The following is a 22,398-nucleotide window of genomic DNA, read 5'->3' as shown; positions in this document are numbered from 1 at the left end:
TGCTGCTGGTGCTGGCCCCCCTCGCACCTGCTGCCAGTGTCAGAGCCACCACTTGCATCCACTGCTGGCACCAGGTGCTGGTCCTGATTGCTCGGTGCCATCAGTAGGTGCGAGCAGCGGCTGCTGGCCCTGATTGCCCCTCAGGGCTTCTCCACCTCCCCCTGCTCCTGAGGGGCAATTGGGGCCGGCAGCTGCCGCTCGCACCGACTACCGGTGCCAGCTCCTCTGGCACCCACTGCCAGCGACAGCCCTGCTCATACCCGCTGCCAGCGCCTGGCACCGGTCCTGATCGCTTGGCACTGTCAGCAGATGCAAGTGGCGGCTGCTGGCCCCAATCACCCCTGAGGGCTTCTCCACCTCCTCCTGCTCCTGAGGGGCGATTGGGGCAGCTGCCGCTGCTCACACCTACTGACGGCGCCGGTCCTGCTTGCACCCACTGCTGGCGCCAGCCCCAATTGCTCCATGCTGTCAGTGGGTGTGAGCGGGGCTGGTGCCGCCAGTGCGTGGGAGTGGCGGCAGCAGCGGGAGTTGGGTTGCAGGCAGATAGGGGACTGGGGGATGTGGCTGGAGGGGCCAGGCAGGGGTGTGGAGGATGGGCCAAACCTGCCCCTGTGCCCAGGGCAGCCTCGCGGCCCACAGTTCCTTTCAAGGTGCATGAATTCGTGCACTGGGTCCCTAGTATTTTTATAATTAAAAGTATATCTAACTGTTGACTTTATCTTACGCTAAACTTCACATTTTAGGAACTACTATTTTTAGCTACTTCCTTGTAAAATATGTGTAGGCACAAAGATAGGCCATTTGTTTTTGATGAGTGTCTGAAATAAAGATAAATGCAGTAGTAAGGGAGAATGAAAAGTAAAATGTTATGCTCACATGAGGGGAAAAAGGCATGAGTTGAAGTCAGTTGTAGCCAATTGGTGGTTTGTTGCTGCTCCTCTGTCTGGGAGAGTTAGAATGTGAAAAATCTATATATGAAATAAAAGCAAATGTTCTTTTATCTCAGTATTCATGTAACCTTACGTATAGAAGTATCAAGTGAATGCAAGATGTATGAGAGAGCTAATTAAAAATTAAGAGGTATATTTTATTCTTTACTCATAAAAAAGGAAAGTTCATAGAGTGATCCAGAAAACTAACTGTTTGTTTGTTTATTTGTTTAGGATGGATTGGATGCTTTGGTATATGATTTGGATTTTCCTGCCTTAAGAAAAAACAAAAATATTGACAACTTTTTAAGCAGATGTAAGTAATTTTTGTGGAGGTTAATTACAGATTATATATAATGAAATCTTGACTTGGATAATGCAAGCCCTTTCTTCTCCTTTGGTGTACTCTTTGGTTATTTCATCAATAGTTTGTACATAAAATGAATGAAATGGGAAAGAAACTTTATTAGTCAGTTTGGGTGCTTATTAGGAGAATCTATAAAATATTTTGCAGATTAGGGAATGAAAAGTAAAGGGCTAAAATAAATATATTAAAATAAGCATATATATATATATATATATATATATATATATATATATATATGCACATTAAATTTCAGTAAGGTTGTATTCTCTATTTATCTGTTATAAATGAATTAGCTATTATATTTTAATACTTGCAAGTAAAAATAGATTATATATGAAAATCCCACCTGAGATATGGGAATTTTCTTTGTGAAAGCTGGCTTTTATTTAATTTTTACAGACATTCTCTTCTAAAAACATTATTTTGCATTTAATATTAGACATTATCATTTAAAATTTTGATTAAAGAACTTACTGAAATTGTTTCAAGAATTTGATAATAAGATTTTAGATCATAAAATCTTCCCTATTCCATTTCTTTATTTCTGTTTCCTAAACCATATATATTGATATATTTAGGTTGGGTTTGTTTTAGTGTTGTCTTTCAATTTTGGTTACATATGTTTGGTTATATAAGTTTTATTTTTCTAAGTATTCAAACGTTTTTACTTTGTTGTAATTTCTTTTATCATTTGTACACTGGGAAATCTTGCCTCAGAATTTTACTTATCAATTTTATGTTGTTTTAGTTTTCTGGTTTTTTAAAAATAAAAATATTTATTTAGCCTTAATTTTATTTTGGAATATGGTTACAGAGTCTGAATGGGAACTTTTTAAATATAAAGGTTTTTTAGATTTCTCACATCTTAACTGAAATTGCAGGACATTTTTGTTGTTTACATTTGGTTACCTCCCTACTTAATGATGTAGCAAAATAACCAAAAAGGTGGAGAAACATGACCTATTTGATGGGAGGCAAGATAAATGCTCATTAGTACAAAGGGGAATATGTAGCAAGAATTGGAACACATGTTTTCTTAATTTGTTACTCCTTTTGCTATGCAGTATTCATTCATAATATTAAGTATGCCTTTATGTTAACATTTTATAAGTAGAAACATCAGTAATCACAAAAGAAATAAGTAAAATACTGGTAAAATGAAAAGATAAACTGTTTTAACTGATAAACCTATGTATTTTAGCCTGGTTTTTATTTTTATTTTTTGTTCCTGAAACTTTTCTTAAATTTATTTTTCAATTACAGTTTACATTCAGTGTTATTTTGTATTAGTTTTAGGTATACAACATAGTGGTTAGATATCATATACTTTACAAAGTATTCCCCTGATACTTCCTGTACCCACCTGGTATCATACATAGTTACTACAGTTTTATTGACTGTATTCATTATGCTGTTCTTTATATCCTATGACTATTTTGTAATTATATATTTGTACTTCTTAACCTTTTTTATCAAGTCCCTTATACCCTTTTCCCTCTGTCAACCATCAGTCTGTTCTCTGTGTCTATGAGTCTATTTCAGTTTTGTTTGTTAATTTATTTTGTTCTTTAGATTCCACATCTACTTGAAATCATGGTATTTGTGTTTCTCTGGCTGACTTATTTCTCTTAGCATATCCTCCCATCCATGTTGTCGCAAATGGAAAGATTTCATTCTTTTTTATGGACAAATAACATTCCATTGTATATGTGTACCACATGTTCTTTATCCAGTCATGTATTTATGGGCTCTTGGTGTATCTTTGCTATCTATACTAATAAAAGGGTAATATGCTAATCAGACAGGGTCGACCAGACATCTTCCGGATGTCCAACTTCCTTCTGGACAAACCCATGGTGGTGGGGGCCGAGGTAGAGGCTGTTAGAGGCGATCAGGCCAGCAGGGGAGGGCAGTTTGGGGTGAGATTAGGTCGGCAGGGGAGGGCAGTTGGAGGTGAGATCAGGCCAGCAGGGGAGGACAGTTGGGGGCAACCAGGCTGGCAGGCAGAGGCAGTTAGGGACGATCAGGCAGGCAGGCAGGCAGAGGGGGTAGGGGCAATCAGGCAGGCAGGCAGAGGCAGTTAGGGGTGATCAGGCAAGGCAAGCAGGTGAGCGGTTAGGAGCCAGCGGTCCCAGATTGCGTGAAGGATGTCCGATTGAAGAGGGTGCAGGCTGGGCTGAGGGAATCCACCCTTCCCCCCCCTCCCCCCACCTCTAGTTGTAAATAACGCTGCAATGAATATAGGGGTGCAAATATTCTTTTGAATTAGTGTTTTTGGGTTTCTTTAAATATATACCCAGAAGTGAAATCTCTGGTTTATAAGGCAGTTTCATTTTAATTTTTTGTGGACCCTCCATACTTACTATTTTACATAGTGGCTGCACCAGTCTGCATTCCCACCAAAAGTACATGAGGGTTTTCTTTTCTTCACATCCTTGCCAACACTTGTTTGTAGGTTTATTGATGATAGCCATTCTGACAGGTATGAGATGATATCTCATTGTGGTTTTAATTTGCATTTCTCAGAAGATTCATGATATTGAACATCTTTTCATGTGTCTATTGATCACCTGTCCGTCCTCTTTGGAGAAATATCTACTCAGGTCTTCTGTCCATTTTTTAATTGGATTTTTTTTAGTGTTGAGTTGTCTTAGTTCTTTATCAATTTTGGATATTAATCCCCAATGAGATGTATTATTGGAAGATACCTTTCTCCATTCAGTAGATTGCCATTTTGTTCTGTTGACGGTTTGCTTTGCTGTGCAAAAACTTTTTAGTTTGACATAGTCCTATTTATTTTTTCTTTTGTTTCCCTTGCCCAAAGAGATATATCAGAAAAAATACTGCTATGAGAAATGTGCCAGGTTTTACTGCCTATGTTTTCTTTCAGGAGTGTTATGGTTTTGAGTCTTAAATTTAAATCTCTAATCCATTTAGAGTTTATTTGTATGTATGGTGTTAGAAAGTTGTCTGTTTTCATTTTTTTTCATCTATCTGTTCAGTTTTCCCAACATCATTTATCGAATAGACTATATTTACCCCCATTGTATGTGTTTGCCTCCTTTGTCAAATATTAATTCACCATAAAGGCATGGATTTATTTCTGGTCTCTCTATTATGTTCCATTCTTATATGTGTCTGTTTTTATGCCAGTACCATGCTGTTTTGATTACTATAGCCTTGTAGTATAGTTTGATATCAAGTAGCGTGATACCTCCAACCTTGATCTTCTTTCTCAAGATTACTGTGCCTATTCGGGGTCTTTTGTGATTCCATGTAATTTTGGGGGTTATTTTTTCTAGTTCTCTGAAAAACACCATTTATTTTTATAGGAATTATGTTGAATCTATTGATTGCTTTGGGTAGTATCGACATTTTAATGATGTTAATTCTTCTTAACCATGAGCACAGTATATGCTTCCATTTATTTGTATCTTCTTCAGGTACTTTCTTCAGTATCTTCTAATTTTCCAAGTACAGGACTTTTACCTCTTTGGCTTAATTTATTCCTAGGTTTGTTTGTTTTTATGCACTTGTAAATGGGATTATTTTCTTAGTTTTCCTTTCTGATAGTCTAGTTTTTAAATTGAAGAAAAGTACAGAAAACAATAAAACAAAATTTAAGAAATCATATCTTACATCAGGTAACAATTGTGACCAAGGAGCATTTATACCAATATTGCAAAGTTAGTTTAGGGTTCAAAAATCAATCACTGTATTAACATGCTAAAAGAGAAAATCCATAATCTCAGTAGATGCCCAAAACGCATTTAACAAAATTCAGAATTCTTGATTTAAAAATATCTCTCTGACACCTAGGATTTGAAGGAAAACTCTCTTACCTGAGAAAGAGAATCTACAAAAAACCCACATTCATATTATATTTCTGTATGACTAAATGCTTTTTCTTTAAGATTAGAAAAAGTCAGTCTTTTCTCACCACTTTCATTCAACATTGTCCTAGAAGTTTTAGTGCAATTAGGTGAAATAAAGAAAACTTATATAAATTAAAGCAGAAGTAAAATTGTATTTATAGACAAGATGCTTTTTCAATAGAAAATACTCAAGAGTCTACAAAAAAGGTTTAAGAACTAATTAAGTTGAACACAGCTGCAAGTTAGAAAATGAATATGCAAAAAGCAATTCTATTTCTGCATATTAGCAACAAGCAACTTGAAATAGATATCATAATAAATATAGCACTATTTGCAATAGAAGAAAAACCATGAAAAATTTGGCGATAAATTTGACAAAATATTTGTAAGAGTTGTATACTGAAAACTATATAATATTTATTAGATAAATTAAAGGAACAAATAATAAAGAAAAGATATTTAATGTTCTGGATTGGAAAATTCAGTATTAAAATGTTAAGAGTTCCCAAATTAATTGATTTATGGAGTCCATGTAGTTTCATAATTTTAAAGTAGCACCTTTTTGTGTAAAGTGGCCAGCAATTCTAAGATTCATATGGAAATTTGGATAGTCAAACAGTTTTGTGAAATAGGAGCAAAGTTGGAGGACTGACATTACTCGATTTCAACATCAAGACAGTATAATTAGTATTATTAAAAGAATAGATGCATAGATAAATGGAACAGAATAGAGTCCCAATATGTGTGTGTATCTATCCTATATAATAAGGGTAATATGAAAATTAACCATCACTCCGCTACTTCCACAATTCACGCCCACCAGCCAATCAGGAGTGAGTATTCAAATTAACCCAACCAAGATGGCTGCGGCCACGTGGCGAGCAGGAGGCTTGGGTTTCCCCGGCAATGGAGGAAGCCAAGCTTTCCGCACACCCTGGCTGACCCAGGTCTCCACTGAAGGCAACAAAGTTTCAATTATAGAGGATAAATAAATCCCAACAAAAATGGCGGCAGCCACAGAGCTGGAGAGAGCAGGAGGCTTGAGTTACCCCCGGCGATGGAGGAAGCCAAGCTTCCGCATCCCTGGCCTGCCTTGGCCTCTGCTTAAGGCTACAAAGTTTCAATTATAGAAGATAAATAAATCCCAACAAAAATAAATGGCTGTGGCCACGGAGCAAGCAGGAGGCTTGGCTCCTCTCAAGGCTACAAAGTTTCAATTATAGAAGATAAATAAATCCCAGATACCAAGGCCTCTACTTGGGTTGCCAGGGGGCGTGGCCTGCAAATCACCACAGGCCCCTCGCCCAGGATGCCCCACACCCCAAAGGAAAGCCAACCCTGATCCGGGACACCCTTTAGGGCAAACCAGCCGGCCCCCACTTGTGCACCAGGCCTCTATCCTGTCTAATAAAAGAGTAATATGCAAATTGACCATCACTCCAACACACAAGATGGCTGCTCCCATGTGGTCAAAGATGACTGCCCCCATGTGGACACAAGATGGCTACCACAAGATGACCAGCAGGGGAGGGCAGTTGGGAGGGACCAGGCCTGCAAGGGAGGGCAGTTGGGGGCGATCAAGCCTGCAGGGGAGGGCAGTTAGGGGTGACCAGGCCGGCAGAAGAGGGAAGTTGGGGGTGACCGGGCCTGCAAGGAAGAGCAGTTGGGGGGGACCCAGGGCTGCAGGGGAGAGCAGTTGGGGGGGACCAGGCCTGCAGGGGAGGGCAGTTAGGGGTGACCAGGCCTGCAGGGGAGGCCATTTAGGGGCAAACAGGCTGGCAGGGGAGCAGTTAGGCATCAATCAGGCTGGCAGGGGAGTGGTTAGGGGGTGATCAGGCTGGCAAGAAGAAGTGGTTAGGGGCAATCAGGCGAGCAGTTGGGAGCCAGCAGTCCTGGATTGTGAGAGGGATGTCCAACTGTCCGTTTAGGCCCGATCCCTGTAGGATCGGGCCTAAACGGGCAGTTGGACATTCCTCGAGGGGTCCCAGATTGGAGAGGGTGCAGGCTGGGCTGAGGGACACCTCCCCCCGTGCACGAATTTCGTGCACCGTGCCTCTAGTATATATATAAAAGGTTAACATGCAAAGTGTCCACTTGGGAGTTTGACCATGATACCGGGAGTTCGATCGCTCACTATGACGTGTGCTGATCACCAGGGGGTGGCACAGAACATGGTGGACTACCGGCAGGGGGTGGCATGTGGCAGCGGCAGGCTTGGGGAAAGAGGAGGTGGGGAACCTGATCGCCGGCCAGGCCTAGGGACCCTACACGTGCACGGAATTTTGTTCACCGGGCCTCTAGCATATATATATAATCTGGGACCCCTTGGGGAATGTCCGACTGCCGGCAATCAGGCATTCCTCTCGCAGTCCAGGACCACTGGCTCCTAACCACTCTCCTGCCTGCCTGCCTAATGCCCCCAACTACCCTCTCCTGCCAGCCTGGTTGCCCCAATGGCCCTCCCCTGCCGTCCTGGTCACCCCCAACTGCCCTCCCTTGCTGGCCTGGTCGCCCGCAACTGTCCTCCCCTGCCGGCCTGATCTTGCCCCCAATGGCCCTCCCCTGCAGGCCTGGTCGCCCCCAAGTGCCCTCCCCTCCCGGCCTGATTGCCCCTAACCTCCTGCCAGCCTGATACCTCACCCCTAACTGCCTCTGTCTTGGCCCCCACCACCATGGCTTTGTTCAGAAGGAAGTCGGATGTCCAGAAGATGGCCAGTTGACTCTGTCTAATTAGCATATTGCCCTTTTAATAGTATAGCTATATATAGAGAGAGAGCCAATTGATTTTAAAAAATCGGGTAAGGTAATTTAATATTCACCCTTACTTCAAACGACATAAAAATTTAACTCAAAATGTATCATAGACCTAAATGTAAGAGCTAAGACTATAATATTTCCAGAAGAAAACCTAGAAAATATTTGTGACTTTGGTTAAGCAAGTATTTCTTAGATGGAACACAAATAACACAAACCATGATTGTTGTTGCTGTTTAAACATAGGTTAGAATTCATCAAAATTCAAAACCTTTTCTTTTTGGGAGACACTGTTAAGAAAATTAAAAGGGTGGGAGAAAATAGTTGCTCAAACATGTGAAAGGGAAATAAATAGTGTTTTCAACAAAGGGATAACCATATGCAAAGGAATGAAATTGGACTCCTACCTTACATCATAGGCAAAATTAACTCAGAATGTAAGAACTAAAACTTTTAGAAGAAAACATAGACATAAATCTTCATGACCTTGGTTAGGCAGTTGTTTCTTAGATATAATTCCTAAAGTATAATCAACAAAAGAAAAATAAATTGGGTACATGGAAATTAAAAACTTGTGCTTTAGATAACACTATCAAGGAAGTAAAAAGACAATCCACAGAATGGGAGAAAATATTAGCAAATCATATACTTGATAAAGGATTGGTATCTAGAATATATAAAAAAAAGTCTTGCAACTCAAAAATAAAAAGGTAACCCAATTTAAAATGAGCAAAGGATTTGAATAGGCATTTCTCCAAAGAAGATACACAAGTGGCCTATATGCACATGAAAAGTTGTTCAAGCCTTGAGGTGTTGGCTCAGTTGGGACAATGTGCCAGGAGGTCGTGGTTTCCATTACAGTCTGCACACGTGCCTGGGTTTCAGGTTTGATCTTCAGCGGGAGGTAAATGATGGATGTGTGTCTCTTTCTCTCTGTTCCTGCCTTTCTTAAAAAAAAAAAAAAAAAAAAAAGAAAAAGAAAAGAAGCTATTTAACATGATTGATTAGTCATTAGGAAGTTGCCATTTATGTGACAGTGAGACACCAGTACACATATATTAGAATAACTAAAAATTTTAAAACTGACAAACTCAAGTACATATATATGAAAATGTAGAGCATCTGAACTCTGACACATATCAGGTTGGTCTGTAAAATAATAAGGCATTTAAAAAAATAGTTTGGCACTTTTCTTATAAAGTTACTAGTGGCCCAGTGCACAGATTCGTGCACATTGAAAGGAAATTAATTAGAAGGTGGGCCGGTGGGGTGGGACTGGGCGAGACAGGCCGGACACGCCCTGGAGCCAAACTCCCGTGGTTCCTTTCTACCGGCTACACCTGGGGCAGCGCCGTGGCTCAAAGGGCGTCTGCGGAGTGAGTGGGTCCCTCCGGCAGGTAGGGCCCCTGGGCCTGGCCTGCGGGGATTGAGCCGAAACTGGCTCTCCGACATCCCCTGAGGGGTCCCAGAGTGTGAAAGGGCACCCTGCAAAGTTGCTGTCACTCAGCAGCTCCTGCATTGAGCATCTGCCCCCTGGTGGTCAATGTGCCTCATACCTACTGGCCAGTCAAGTCAGTTAGTCAGAAGGTCACTTAGCCTTTTATATATATAGATACATGCATTTACCATATGACCCAGGAATCGCACTTGTAGGTATTTATCTAAGAAAAATGAAAGTATGTGTCCATATGAAGACCTGTATGAGAATGTTTAAGGTGGCTTTATTTATAATTGCTGTTAACTGGAAGCAATGCAAATACCCATTGGCAGGTAAATGGGTAAACAAATTGTAGTACATCCATATAATGGAATATTTAAACAGTGAAAAGGTATAAGTTACTGATATGTACAGTAACATTGATAAATCTCAAAAATATGTGGAAAGTGAAAAAAGATAGGCACAAAAGGATGCATACTGTATGATTCCATTTATATGACAAAACATTCTCCATCAATTCCTGAAGTTGTATTTATGTAATATTTTTCACAGAGTAACAGAGTAACTAGGATAGTATTTTACATACTTCTGAAATTCAGTTATATGGATACATTTTTATAACTTTCATTAGTGAGTACATAAAAATTATTTTATTGAAGTTAAATGTTTTGTTTCAAATTGCTTTTTGCTGACAGATATCTGATGTAGTTAGTGATCTAACAATACACTTGGAATATGGAATAAAATCTTTCTTTTTAGGATGTACTAAGTCTCACTAAAGTATAGCAACTTGAAATATTTTAAACTTCAGGCCTAACTATATTACAATCTGTTAATTTTCATCTCTTTGGGTTGGAGAATGTGTGGACACTGAAAGGGAAAAGAGAATCTCTGACCATTTGACTGAATACTTAGTTAATTATAAAGATTTAATTGTTGGTAGAGGTTAAAGACATATCCAGATAAAATAAAAGCTGTCTTGGTAGGAGTTACCCACATTTTTGAAGAAACACATTGGGTGGGGGGCATTGGTAGGTGGATGGAAGGAGAATTTGGGAACAGTGATTAATGACTGTATGTCTGTAAACCATTATGAATGTGTCCTTGAGACTAATTAAATACCTTAGTAGAAAAGTCTTTATTAAACAAGTTTAAACAAATTAGTATTTATTATGAGTATTAAAAAAAGTATTTATTAAATTAATTTTACCATACTATAAAGAAGATAACGGAGGATGGAAGAGCATTGTGTGAAGAAAACCCATGAACTGTAGCTGGTTTGGCTCAGTGCATAGAGCGTCAGCCTGCGGACTGAAGAATCCCGGGTTTGATTCCAGTCAAGAGCACATGCCCAGGTTGGGGGCTCGATCCGCAATGGGGGGTGTGCAGGAGGCAGCCAATCAACGATTCTCTCTCATCATCAATGTTTCTATCTTTCTCTCCCTCTCCCTTTCTGAAATCAATAAAAAATATATTTTTTTAAAAAGGAAACCCATGAACCTAAGAGTAAAAATATGGTAGAAAGCGTTTGTTTGGATTAAAAAAAAAAATTATATTTTATGGTAGTGTACTATGTATATAACTTTCCTAATACTGATTACAAAAGCAGCATGATAGCTATGGTAGTTAATAGACAGCTGCTACTGTCCACTTATAAAAGCATATGGAACAATTGATGAAATTTTTATTTGCTTTGCCAGTAATTTAATTGTTGAGAAAGTGATGAGAGTAATTGCTATTCTGGGTTTGTGATGAAAAGGCTGAATTGATTTAGCATTTGGGAGGTGACAGGGACCTTGAGACAAAGCACTCAGTTTACCTTAGACCAGTGACACTGTTGAAATATTGGGTCAGATAACTCTTTCTTGTGGGGGGCTGGTCTTTGCAATGTAGGATATTTAGCAGCATCCCTGGCCTCTCTCTTCTAGAGGCCAGTAGCATACTTTCCCCTATCTCCATGCCCCCCCAGTTGTGACAACCAAAACTGTCTCAAGACTTGGCCAGATGTCCCCGGTGGTTCAAAATTACCCTCAGTTGAGAACCATCCCCTTGAAGGAAAGAAATGCTCTGTACAGTCAGGCATGTGTACTACCCTTAGGAAATTTAATCCAGTTTATTGAAAAGATAAATCCTATTAATAGTGATTCTAAATGACAGATGATATTTCAAAAAGGGGTACATATAAGAAGGTTGCAGCCAAAGAAACCAAGGTGATTCCACAGGTCAGATTGGAAAGGATGTGAATGACTGTATTAAGTATGAGTACACATGCAGGTTTAAATGCAAAAGAGTAGCATTAATCTATAAAAATTGTGTTAGGCCAAAAGCCCATGATGATCCAAAGTTCTGCCAAAACCGGTTTGGCTCAGTGGAAGAGCGTCAGCCTGCGGACTGAAAGGTCCCAGGTTCGATTCCAGTCAAGGGCATGTAACTTGGTTGCGGGCACATCCCCAGTAGGAGGTGTGCAAGAGGCAGCTGATCGATGTTTCTCTCTCATCGATGTTTCTGACTATCACTCTTCCTTCCTCTCTGTAAAAAATCAATAAAATATATTTTTTAAAAAAAAGTTCTTATGAAAAGTTCTGAAGACAGTAAAAGTAATTTCTTCCCTCTAAGCCTTCCCCTTTTTAGAGTTATGAGTTTAAGATGTATGAGAAAATGACAAATCCTCTACATGAGACCATTTAATATTGAATTATTTTTTGAATGTCCAGTCACTAAAAATATGAAGATCTTTTTTCTTTAAAATTGTAGCTCTTACCTCTTGTGGAGGGAGATACACACAGAAGCAAATAGTAACTTATACATCTCTTTATAATTGTGGAAGTTTGTAGAGAATGTAATGATACAATAGATCTTGAAGGGAGTAAAAGACTTCAGGAAATAACATTTGAGTTGATTCTTAAAAGGTGGGCTAGATTTCTCAACTGAGGAAGAACAGTTCAGGTAGAGAGGAAACAGCATTTGTTTGATATCAGTAGCATGATATCTTTCAGGAACTAGGAGTTTGCTATAAATTGAAGTTGGTTTGTGATGAGCAGGAAGGGGTAAGGAGGACAGATGGCAGGAAGAAACTGAAATGGCAGGTTGGACCTTTTGGGGATTAGATAAAAAAGAATTACATTGTGTCTTGTTTGTTGTTGTCATTTGTGTAAGTTTTAAAAATAAAGGAATTAGTCCTAACCGGTTTGGCTCAGTGGATACTGAAAGGTCCCAGGTTCGAGTCCGGTCAAGGCATATACCTTGGTTGCGGGCACATCTCCTGCAGCTGATCGATGTTTCTCTCTCATCGATGTTTCTAACTCTCTATCCCTCTCCTTTCCTCTCTGTAAAAAAATCAATAATATATATATTTTTTTAAAAAATAAAGGAATTAAAGTTTAGGGAAAGAGAAGAAATTTGAGCCACTTTGAATTAGTTTATCCCCCCAGATCTTGGCAGATTACATCCTAGAATTTTGAATTAACATGCTGATGTGATTGAGGATCTTTAGAAAAGCTTTGGAGAATAGTGGAGCTGCCAGAAAATTAAAGATAAGTAACCAAAGAAAAGACAGATAAATATAGATTTCTGACCAGTGGCAGTCTTCAAGCAGAGGCTTGAACTTCTCTTTGTTTACTACAACTATTCTTGTTCAAGTTTCATCATCTCACTTGAATGATCACAGTGAATCTGTCTAGTGCATTTACTTTTTTGCCTATTTACAGTTAGTTCCCACATTGCTGCCAGAGAATTATTTTTAAGTTACTGATATGAATAAGTCACATCTCACTCCCAGCCTTTTTTTATTTTCCTAATGTGGCACTGTATGATCTTTCAAGTGACATTCTTTTTTGTACTACTCGCCTCATTTGCTTACACCACAGCCATACAAGGTACATTTATTTCCTAGAAAGTACCTTGACATCTCCTCCACAGACTTTTTAGAAGTTGTTTGCCTTTCCTAGAATTCCTTCCAATCCCATCCAGCTAAAGGAGTCTTTATCCTTTAAATTTCAAATAAGCCTTCACTTTAGTTTCCTAACCCATGGGCTAGTCAGATGCTCTGCTGCTGGCTGTATATTTTCATGGCATCTTGTGCACTTACCACAGTTAAATTAAATTTATTTGTGTGGTTATTTGATTATTATATTCCCCTTCTTCCTCATCAGTAGATTGTAAATGTCATCAGAGCAGGGGACTTACATATTTACTCTTTTTAAAAAAAATATATTTTATTGATTTTTTACAGAGAGGAAGGGAGAGGGATAGAGAATTAGAAACATCGATGAGAGAGAAACATCGATCAGCTGCCTCCTGCACACCCCCCACTGGGGATGTGCCCGCAACCAAGGTACGTGCCCCTGACCGGAATCGAACCTGGGACCCTTCAGTTCGCAGGCTGACGCTCTATCCACCGAGCCAAACCGGTTTCGGCATATATTTACTCTTAAACCCGGCTGAATATTAGGTACTCATTAAGTATTTGTTAAATGTTTATGAAGTTAAATGTTGACTTGTTAGAGATGATCTAAAAAGTATTTCTTTGTGGGTAGAGTTTGGGCATGATCATTAGTTATTTTAAATTATTCTTGATTACTATATATATAATATCAGATATCTGAGCACTGATCATCAGAATTAACCTCATAGTTAACATTTTGCCCTATTTGTTTCTGGTCTTTTATTTAAAAGAAAATGTTAAGTTACAGCACCGACTGGTGTGACTCAGTTGGTTGAAGCTTTGTCCCATCCACTGAGGGGATTTTGGGTTTGATCCCCAGTCAAGGTGTGTATGGGAGGCAACCAATTGATGTTTCTCTCTCACATCAATGTTTCGTCTCTTCCCCCTTTTTGTCTATGAAAAACATATTCTCAGGTGAGAATTAGAAAAAAAAAAGAAAGTTCAGTTATAATCTATTTGGCCTCATGTTACTTCCAGAGGTAACCACTCTCTTAGAGTTGATATATTTAATCATTGCTTCTTAAACTTTCTCAGAATATTGATTTCTGTCCTACTATACAAAATCATCACATCAAAAATAAACATAGAAATAAACCAACAAACAAGCCACACACAGTAAGAACAAAATAATTTCAATTGAGCTATAGAAAATAAAGTTCTTTCAAAAGTTTCTATTCTCTTATTGTAAAGGGTAAATCATTGTATCACTGTATTAAAGGGTACATTACATGTGTCATTGTAAAAGGGTTGTATCTAAAGTTTTTATTTTTCCAAGTAATCACATACTATCTAATAAAAGAGTAATATGCAAATTGACCGTACCTCTGCTACACCCACAGGCCACGCCCACCAGCCAATCAGGAGTGAGTATGCAAATCAACCCTGCCAAGATGGCTATGGCCACAGAGAGAGCAGGAGGCTTGGGTTTTCCCGGAAATGGAGGAAGCCAAGCTTTCCGCACACCCTGGCAGGCCCAGGCCTCCACTCAAGGCTACAAAGTTTCAATTATAGAAGATAAATAAATCCCAACAAAAATGGCGGCAGCCACAGAGCAAACAGGAGGCTTGGGTTTCCCCGGCAATGGAGGAAGCCAAGCTTTCCACACACCCTGGCTGGCCCAGGCCTCCACTTAAGGCTACAAAGTTTCAATTATAGAAGATAAATAAATCCCAACAAAAATGGCTGTGGCCATGGAGCTGGAGAGAGCAGGAGGCTTGAGTTGCCCCCAGTGATGGAGGAAGCCAAGCTTCCTGGCCAACCTAGGCTTGCGCTCAAGGCTACAAAGTTTCAATTATAGAAGATAAATAAATCCCAACAAAAATGGCTGTGGCCACGGAGCAAGCAGGAGGTGTGGCTCTGCTCAAGGCTACAAAGTTTCAATTATAGAAGATAAATAAATCCCAGATACCAGCGCCTCCGCTTGGGTCACCGGGGGGGGGGGGGGGGCGTGGCCGGCCTGCAAACCACCACAGGCCCCTCACTCAGGCCGCCCCACGCCCCAAGGGAACCCCCACCCTGATCCGGGACACCCTTCAGGGCAAACCAGCCGGCCCCCACCTGTGCACCAGGCCTCTATCCTATCTAATCCTATCTAATAAAAGAGTAATATGCAAATTGACCATCACTCCAACACACAAGATGGCTGCCCCCATGTGGACACAAGATGGCCACCACAAGATGGCCAGCAAGGGAGGTCAGTTGTGGGCAATCAGGCCAGCAGGGGAGGGCAATTGGGAGGGACCAGGCCTGCAGGGGAGGGCAGTTAGGGGTGACCAGGGCTGCAGGGGAGAAGTTAGGCATCAATCAGGCTGGCAGGGGAGTGGTTAGGGCGTGATCAGGCTGGCAGGCAGAAGTGGTTAGGGGCAATCAGGAAGGCAGGCAGGTGAGCAGTTGGGAGCCAGCAGTCCTGGATTGTGAGAGGGATGTCCGACTGCCCGTTTAGGCCCGATCCTACCGGGATATCATGCACCAGGCCTCTAGTCCTATATAATAAAAGCCTAATATGCTAAGTGTCCAGTCATCCCATCTTCCATTCAACCAATCAAAGCATAATATGCTAATGATATGCTAAGGCTGCTCAACCACTTGCTATGACGTGTACTGACTACCAGGGGGCAGATAGTTGACCGGTCGACCAGTTCCTATGATGTGCACTGACCACCAGGAGGTGTACGCTTCAACTGGTAAGTTAGCTTGCTGCTGGGGTCTGGCCAATTGGGACTAAGCGAGACTGGCCAGACATGCCCTGGAGCCCTCCTGTGGTCCCTCCCCTGCTGGCCAACCTCCCATATCTCTCCCTTGCCCCGATCGTGCACAGGAGTGGAGGAGGGTCCCTTGGCCTGGCCTATGCCCTCGCAATCTGGGAGCCCTCAGGGGATGTCGGAGAGCCAGTTTCATTGATTTAAAAATGATAGAGAAAAATTATTTTCAGTTCAACATGTTCTGCTGATATCACTGAATCTGTTATTCATCCAAGGAAGTAAAAACAACTTGACTGTGTTTCCTTAGCTCTTTGTGGCATTGCACAAAAGGTACATATTGCTCAATAGAAAAGGGAAAACTTTTTTCTCATTTTAAATTTAGATGTCATAATAATTTAAACAAAACATTAAAAGTTTTGTGACTTGCAGAAGAGCCTTCATTTTAATGATTGTGGCCAGTTTTTCCTAAAGGTATCTCATTACAATTACAAAATCATGTACTCTAATATTGAAATGAGTACTACATTATCTGTAGTAAAATTAAAAAGAGTTTTCATATACTGGTACTTTGGATATAACTTCAGATGTAGTTAGAAGTCTACACTTTTTGAGGAATTATAAGAAACAACAATTCTAAAAACAACAAAGTTTATATAACTATCTTTTATACACAATATATTTACTTCTATATTTAAGAAGGATAAATTTCTTGAGTTAGGAGGGTATAGATTATATTGACCATATGTTGTGATTAGTATACACTACCATTTTGAAGCTTCTTAACTGATGAAAAATGTAAAAATACAATTTGGTAGTGTCATTAAAACTTTCTTCTTCACAACTAAATATTAAGGTACATATAAAAGTCTGCACTATTGTGGGATACATCCAGCTAGAAAGCATTAAAATGGAGTAGGGTTTTAGCATGTTTGATTTTTTATTTTTATGAAGTCTATAAATGACTTCCATAGTTTGGTAACTTCAGCTTTCTATGGGGAATGCATTTCTATTTTGGGGTTGCTGGGGTAGGATTGTAATTATAACATTTTGGGATTATTTCTTCAAACTGGATACTGAAGTATAAGAAAAATAGTGCTTTGTTGAAGGACATAAGACCAGTAGGTCATCATAGAGAGTCTAGAGCAGCCGTGGGCAAACTACGGCCCGCGGGCCGGATCTGGCCCGTTTGGCTGTTCTATCCAGCCCGCGGAGCCAAAAGAGCGGAGGGTTCTCTTGCTCTCCCCTCCACTCCTTCACCAGCAGCAGTGTTAACATGGTAACGTCGGAAACACGGCTGCAGCTCCTTCTTCTGAGTGGGCGGATTTATATCTGCCCATTCAGTAGAAGGAACAACCTCTCAGTCTTCCAGAGGCTCCTTGTAATGCCCACGGATGCGTCCCCCGACATCACCCTGGGAATGCGTAGACACGTTATCGTGATGTAGGGAGACATGCCCCTGGAGAGCACAGTATCAGAGCATTAGCTAAAAAGGAGACCAACAACACTGTTCCCACTGAAGTTGATGTTTTAAAGACCAAAAACCTTTCAACCCAGTCTACATTGCCATCTACATCTATGTCCCGGGCATAATTTGGAAGTTGCACTAAAGAAAATGTTTAATTTACTGTTTACACATTTTGTTCTTTTCTGTTTGTTTTAGTTTTAAATTATTTTATTATATTTAAGTTTAATTTGAAAGGCTTTTGTACCTTTCCTTTGTTAGGCAATTTTATTTTGCCTTTGCCATCTTCAATATAAGGTATGTTATTGTGCTGTGATTCCTCCATTTTTTGAAGTTTCAAATGATAATAATTAGTGTTTACATTCTTCTTGTTAAAATGTTTGAAATGAATAAAACTATTGAAATAAATAAAAAAAGACCGTACCCTTTTATGTAATGATGTTTACTTTGAATTTATATTAGTTCACACAAACACTCCATCCATGCTTTTGTTCCGGCCCTCTGGTCCAGTTTAAGAACCCATTGTGGCCCTTGAGTCAAAAAGTTTGCCCACCCCTGGTCTAGAGCATATTTTTTTTTTAATATGAAAATTTGACATAAGCTTAATATGGCACTTAGGTCAGTGGGGAAAAAGTAGATTATTCAGTGATTTGTATTGAGACAATTGGATATCCATATGAGGAGAAAATGAAATTGTAGGTATTATGTTTATAGTCCTTATCCAAGGAAGTAAAAATAACTTGAAATTATAGGTATTATGTTTATAGTCTTTAAGTAGGGACTACCTTTGAAAATTTTTTAATTGATATTTTAGAAGGGAGAGAGACATTGATTTGCTGTGCTACTTATTTATGTATTCATTAATTGATTCTTATATGTGCTCTAATGGGGCATTGAACCCATAAACTTGATATATTGGGACAATGCTCTAACTGAGCTACCTGGTCAGGGCCAGGACTGCCTTTTTTAAAAAGCAGGGTACCAGGGCTAGGAACTTAAGCTGGGGTAGGGATAATATGGCCTGAGGGCCATATAAGGCCTGCAAAATCATTTGTTCTGGCCCTGCCAAGGCATTAGGAGTGAGTTAATTAAATGTTTGACCAAATATAGCTGGCTAATTTTTGAGTTGATAATTTTGTATGGCTCTTGAATGATGTTATAAATATCCAAGTAGCCTTCGCAGAAAAAAAGGAAACATTGATATATTTTGGCATATCAAAACTATATATATGATTTTTTAAAAACTGTATAAAGAACACCAACAAACTGGGGGAAATTCCAACATACTTAACAGAATTATATTCCTGATATATGAAGATATCCCCTAATTAATAAAAACACAAATAATTTTAAAAATGGACACAGTAACTGAATATCCTCCTAATATATAAAAACCCTGGGTCTGTCACGACCGGAGGCTCAACCAACCGGAAGTCAGTCCTGCAGTCAGCGCTGGGTTGCTGTGGCGACCCAGCACTGACTGCTGCGGCTGCAGGTGCAGTGACCCAGCACTGACGGCTGAGGGGGCTGCTAATCAGGCCCGTGGAGAGGCCTGAAGAGAGAAGTAGGGTCTGATCCATAGCCTGTGTGGCAGCTGTTGATCAGCACTTGCCTCTCTCTTTCTCTCTGGGCCGGGCCAGCAGCCACGCCTCCATTTCTCTCCAGGCCTCTACCAGGGCTGCTAATCAGCTCCACCTTTCGGATCAGGCCCCATTGATAGGCCCAGAGACTCTGACTGGCATAGAAACCGACCAATAAGAACCAAATTGGTCGTCAGAGGAGGGCAGTTGGGGTTGAGATCATGCCGGCAGAGGAGGGCATTTAGGGGTGATCAGGCAGGCAGAGGCAGTTAGGGGTGATCAGACTGGCAGGGGAGGGCCGTTGGGGGCAACCAGGCCGGTAGGGGAGGGCAGTTGGGGGCAAGATCAGGCTGGCAGGGGAGGGCCATTGGGGGTGAGATCAGGCTGGCAGGGGAGGTCAGTTGGGGGTGAGATCAGGCCGGCAGGGGAAGGCAGTTGGGGGCAACCAGGCCAGCAGGGGAGGGACGTTGGGTGCAGATCAGGCCAAAAGGGGAGGGCTGTTGGGGGCAACCAGGCTGGCAGGGGAGGGCAGTTAGGGGCGAACAGGAAGGCAGGCAGAGAGGTTAGAGGCAATCAGGCAGAGGGGTTAGGGGTAATCAGGCAGGCAGGCAGAGGCAGTTAGGGGCAATCAGGCAGGCAGACAAGTGAGCGGTTAGGAGCCAGTGGTCCCAGATTGCGATCCCTGTGGGATCGGGCCTAAACTGGCAGTTAGACATCCCCCAAGGGGTCCCCGAGTGGAGGGGGTGCAGGCTGGGCTGAGGAAACCCCCCCTTCGTTCATGAATTTCGTGCACCGGGCCACTAGTATATAATAAAAGGCTAATATGCAAATAGACTGAATGGTGGAATGACCGGTCACTATGACACGCACTGACCACCAGGGGGCAGACGCTCAACGCAGGAGCTGCCCCCTGGTGGTCAGTGCGCTCCCATGGGGAGCACCGCTCAGCCGGAAGCCGGGGTCACGGCTGGCAGAGCGCAGCAGTGGTGGTGGCAGTCGAACACCCCCAAGGGCTCCAAGACTGTGAGAGGGCATAGGCCTGGCTGAGGGACACCCCCCGCCCCCCTTCAGTGCTTGATTTTCATGCACCGGGCCTCTAGTATAGTATAAAGGAGAAAAAATAAAAATGACCAATGAACTCTTGATAGTTGAACAAATGCATTAATATTAATGTGGCTTAAAATTAGAAAACAATTCTATCCCTACCTTCAACTTAATCAGAATCAGAAAAATAAAAAAATATTATCAAGGATTGGTGAGTATTAAGAGTGAAAATTGATGCAGCCATTTTGTTTGACAGTATATTTCAAAACTAATAATGTTCATGAGCATAACCTATTACTTTTACTTAAAGAAATGTATCCTGCTAAAACAGCTCTGCAAATATACAGGAATGTTTTTCATAGCAAAAATATATTGTTAGAGCAAAACATTAGGATAACCCAAATATAAATAAATAGAATTTAGTCAGCTATCCAGTGTGTTTAGTGAAAAGCAATTCACAAAATATATTTTATGTCAATAAGTATGTATAGATAGCACATTTAAAAAAATGAATGCATATGCCCAGCCGGAGTGGCTCAGTGGTTGAGCATCGACCTGTGAACCAGGAGGTAAGGTTTCGATTCCCAGTCAGGGCACATGCCCAGTTGTGGGCTTCATCCCCAGTGTGGGGCCTGCAGGAGGCAGCCAATCAATGATTCTCTCTCATCGATGTTTCTATCACTCTTTCTCCATTTCCCTTTCTCTCTGAAATCAATAAAAAATACATGTATTTTAAAAATTGAGTTCATAAACCACATGAAGTTTATTCTGTTTCTTTGTTCAACATTTCCTGTTGAATATCATTCTGTGTAATTATTCTTCAACAAAATTTTAAATGTTGCCTAATATTTCATAATATGAATATTAAATTATTTAATCTTTACATTAAAAACATTTTATTGTAGAAATCTTGGTTCTATATCATATATAATTTCTTTAGGACAAATTTCCAGAAGTAGAATTTACTAGGTATAAAGTGTGATTTTTAAAAAGGACTCTTAATAACCATCCATTTGCTTTCTAGAAAGTTAGATTGAAGAGTCTGTATGTGTTTGAAATCCTTATGAATAGTGACCCTATAAATAAATGAATATTTAGTGAAACTATAAATCCTCAACCTTTTGCACTACCTCTTCTGCTAACTTGTGATTATTTAGAGACAGATTAGCTTATTAGTGGCCTGTCAAGAGTTACAGTGTCTTGACCATTTCATTCCTTGCTTACTGTGCAGTAATATCTCAGTACTTTGAATTGTAGCTTTCTTCTTGGCTCAATATAATTGACAACCAGAAATTGTTAAGAGAGTCTGATGTTCACCACAATCCTGTTCATTGGTCTGAGAATTAGTAAGGGCTTACCAAATTTATAATTTTGTGAGTTTTATTTTGCTTGAAATAAATTCTGTAAATAAAGAGGTTGGTATTTGTTATGGGGGAAAATATAATGCTATAAGAAAGATGGGAAGTTCTCAGAATTTTTCAGTTTTAGATAGTGTGACTAGTGTAGGGCTCACAGAAAAAGTAAAATTTGAGAAAATATTAAAGTATTTGAGAGAGTTGGCCATACAGATGTTTGAGAGAAGAGAATCACATGCAGAGGAATAGCCAGTGCAGAAGGTCTTAATAGAGGAGTGTACCTGGCATGTTTGAGGAGCAGCAAGGAAGCCATTGTGGCTGGAGAGGATTAAGCAAGGGAGAGAATTGTAGGATAATGTCAGACAAGTAAAGAAATAGGGAGGCTAGGTCATGTAGAGTCTTGTAGGCCATTGTAAGATCTTTTGACTTTTGCTCTGGGTGAGATGGCAAGACATTAGAGAGTTTTGAGCAGAGGAGTGACATGATCTGACTTGTGTTTTAAGAATATCACCCTGTGTTAAGAATAGACTATAGAGAGGCAAGGATACACACAGGGAAATTAGTTAAGAAGCCATTGCAATAATCTAAAGAAGAGATGATGGTGGCTTGGTCCAGCATGGTAGTGAAGAGGATGATAAATGATCAGGTTCCAGAAATATTTCAAAGGTAGAGGCTGCATGTTTTACTGAAAGATAGGATGTGGAATATAAGGGGAAAAGGGGAGTTAGTTAAGAATGTTTAAATGTTGGCTGTCATTGAATTTTCATTGAAAACTTACTGACTTTGGAAATAAGGTTTTGCTCCAGACTTGATAATGTTTTTAGTTAAATTCAACTTAAAATTAAAAAGCAAAATAGCACTTTTATGCAAAACTTAAATGTAATAAAGTCATTTTGACACCTGATTTTGTTTGAATCACAAATAATATCAAGCTGCTTTATACATTTCC

General features: G+C 40.3%; 1 protein-coding gene across 7 annotated transcripts in view; it reads left to right on the top strand.

Moving 5' to 3' along the window:
* ROCK1 (Rho associated coiled-coil containing protein kinase 1) overlaps window positions 1–22,398 on the top strand; it is a 144,409-nt gene that overhangs the window by 26,362 nt on the left and 95,649 nt on the right. For all 7 annotated transcript variants that reach the window (XR_013961521.1, XR_013961522.1, XM_080686181.1 and 4 more), the window contains exon 2: window positions 1,164–1,245. Coding sequence is in view for 4 of the 7 variants with exons in the window: in XM_080686181.1 (XP_080542307.1) it covers window positions 1,164–1,245 (82 nt within the window). In the remaining 3 variants the exon portion in view is untranslated. The remainder of the gene's footprint in view (window positions 1–1,163; window positions 1,246–22,398) is intronic.

Source organism: Plecotus auritus (assembly GCF_963455305.1).
Source record: "Plecotus auritus genome assembly, chromosome: 8".
Taxonomy (NCBI): Eukaryota; Metazoa; Chordata; class Mammalia; order Chiroptera; family Vespertilionidae; genus Plecotus; species Plecotus auritus.
Note: the sequence above shows the minus strand (reverse complement) of the source record. Positions and strands in the feature narration are given on the sequence as shown.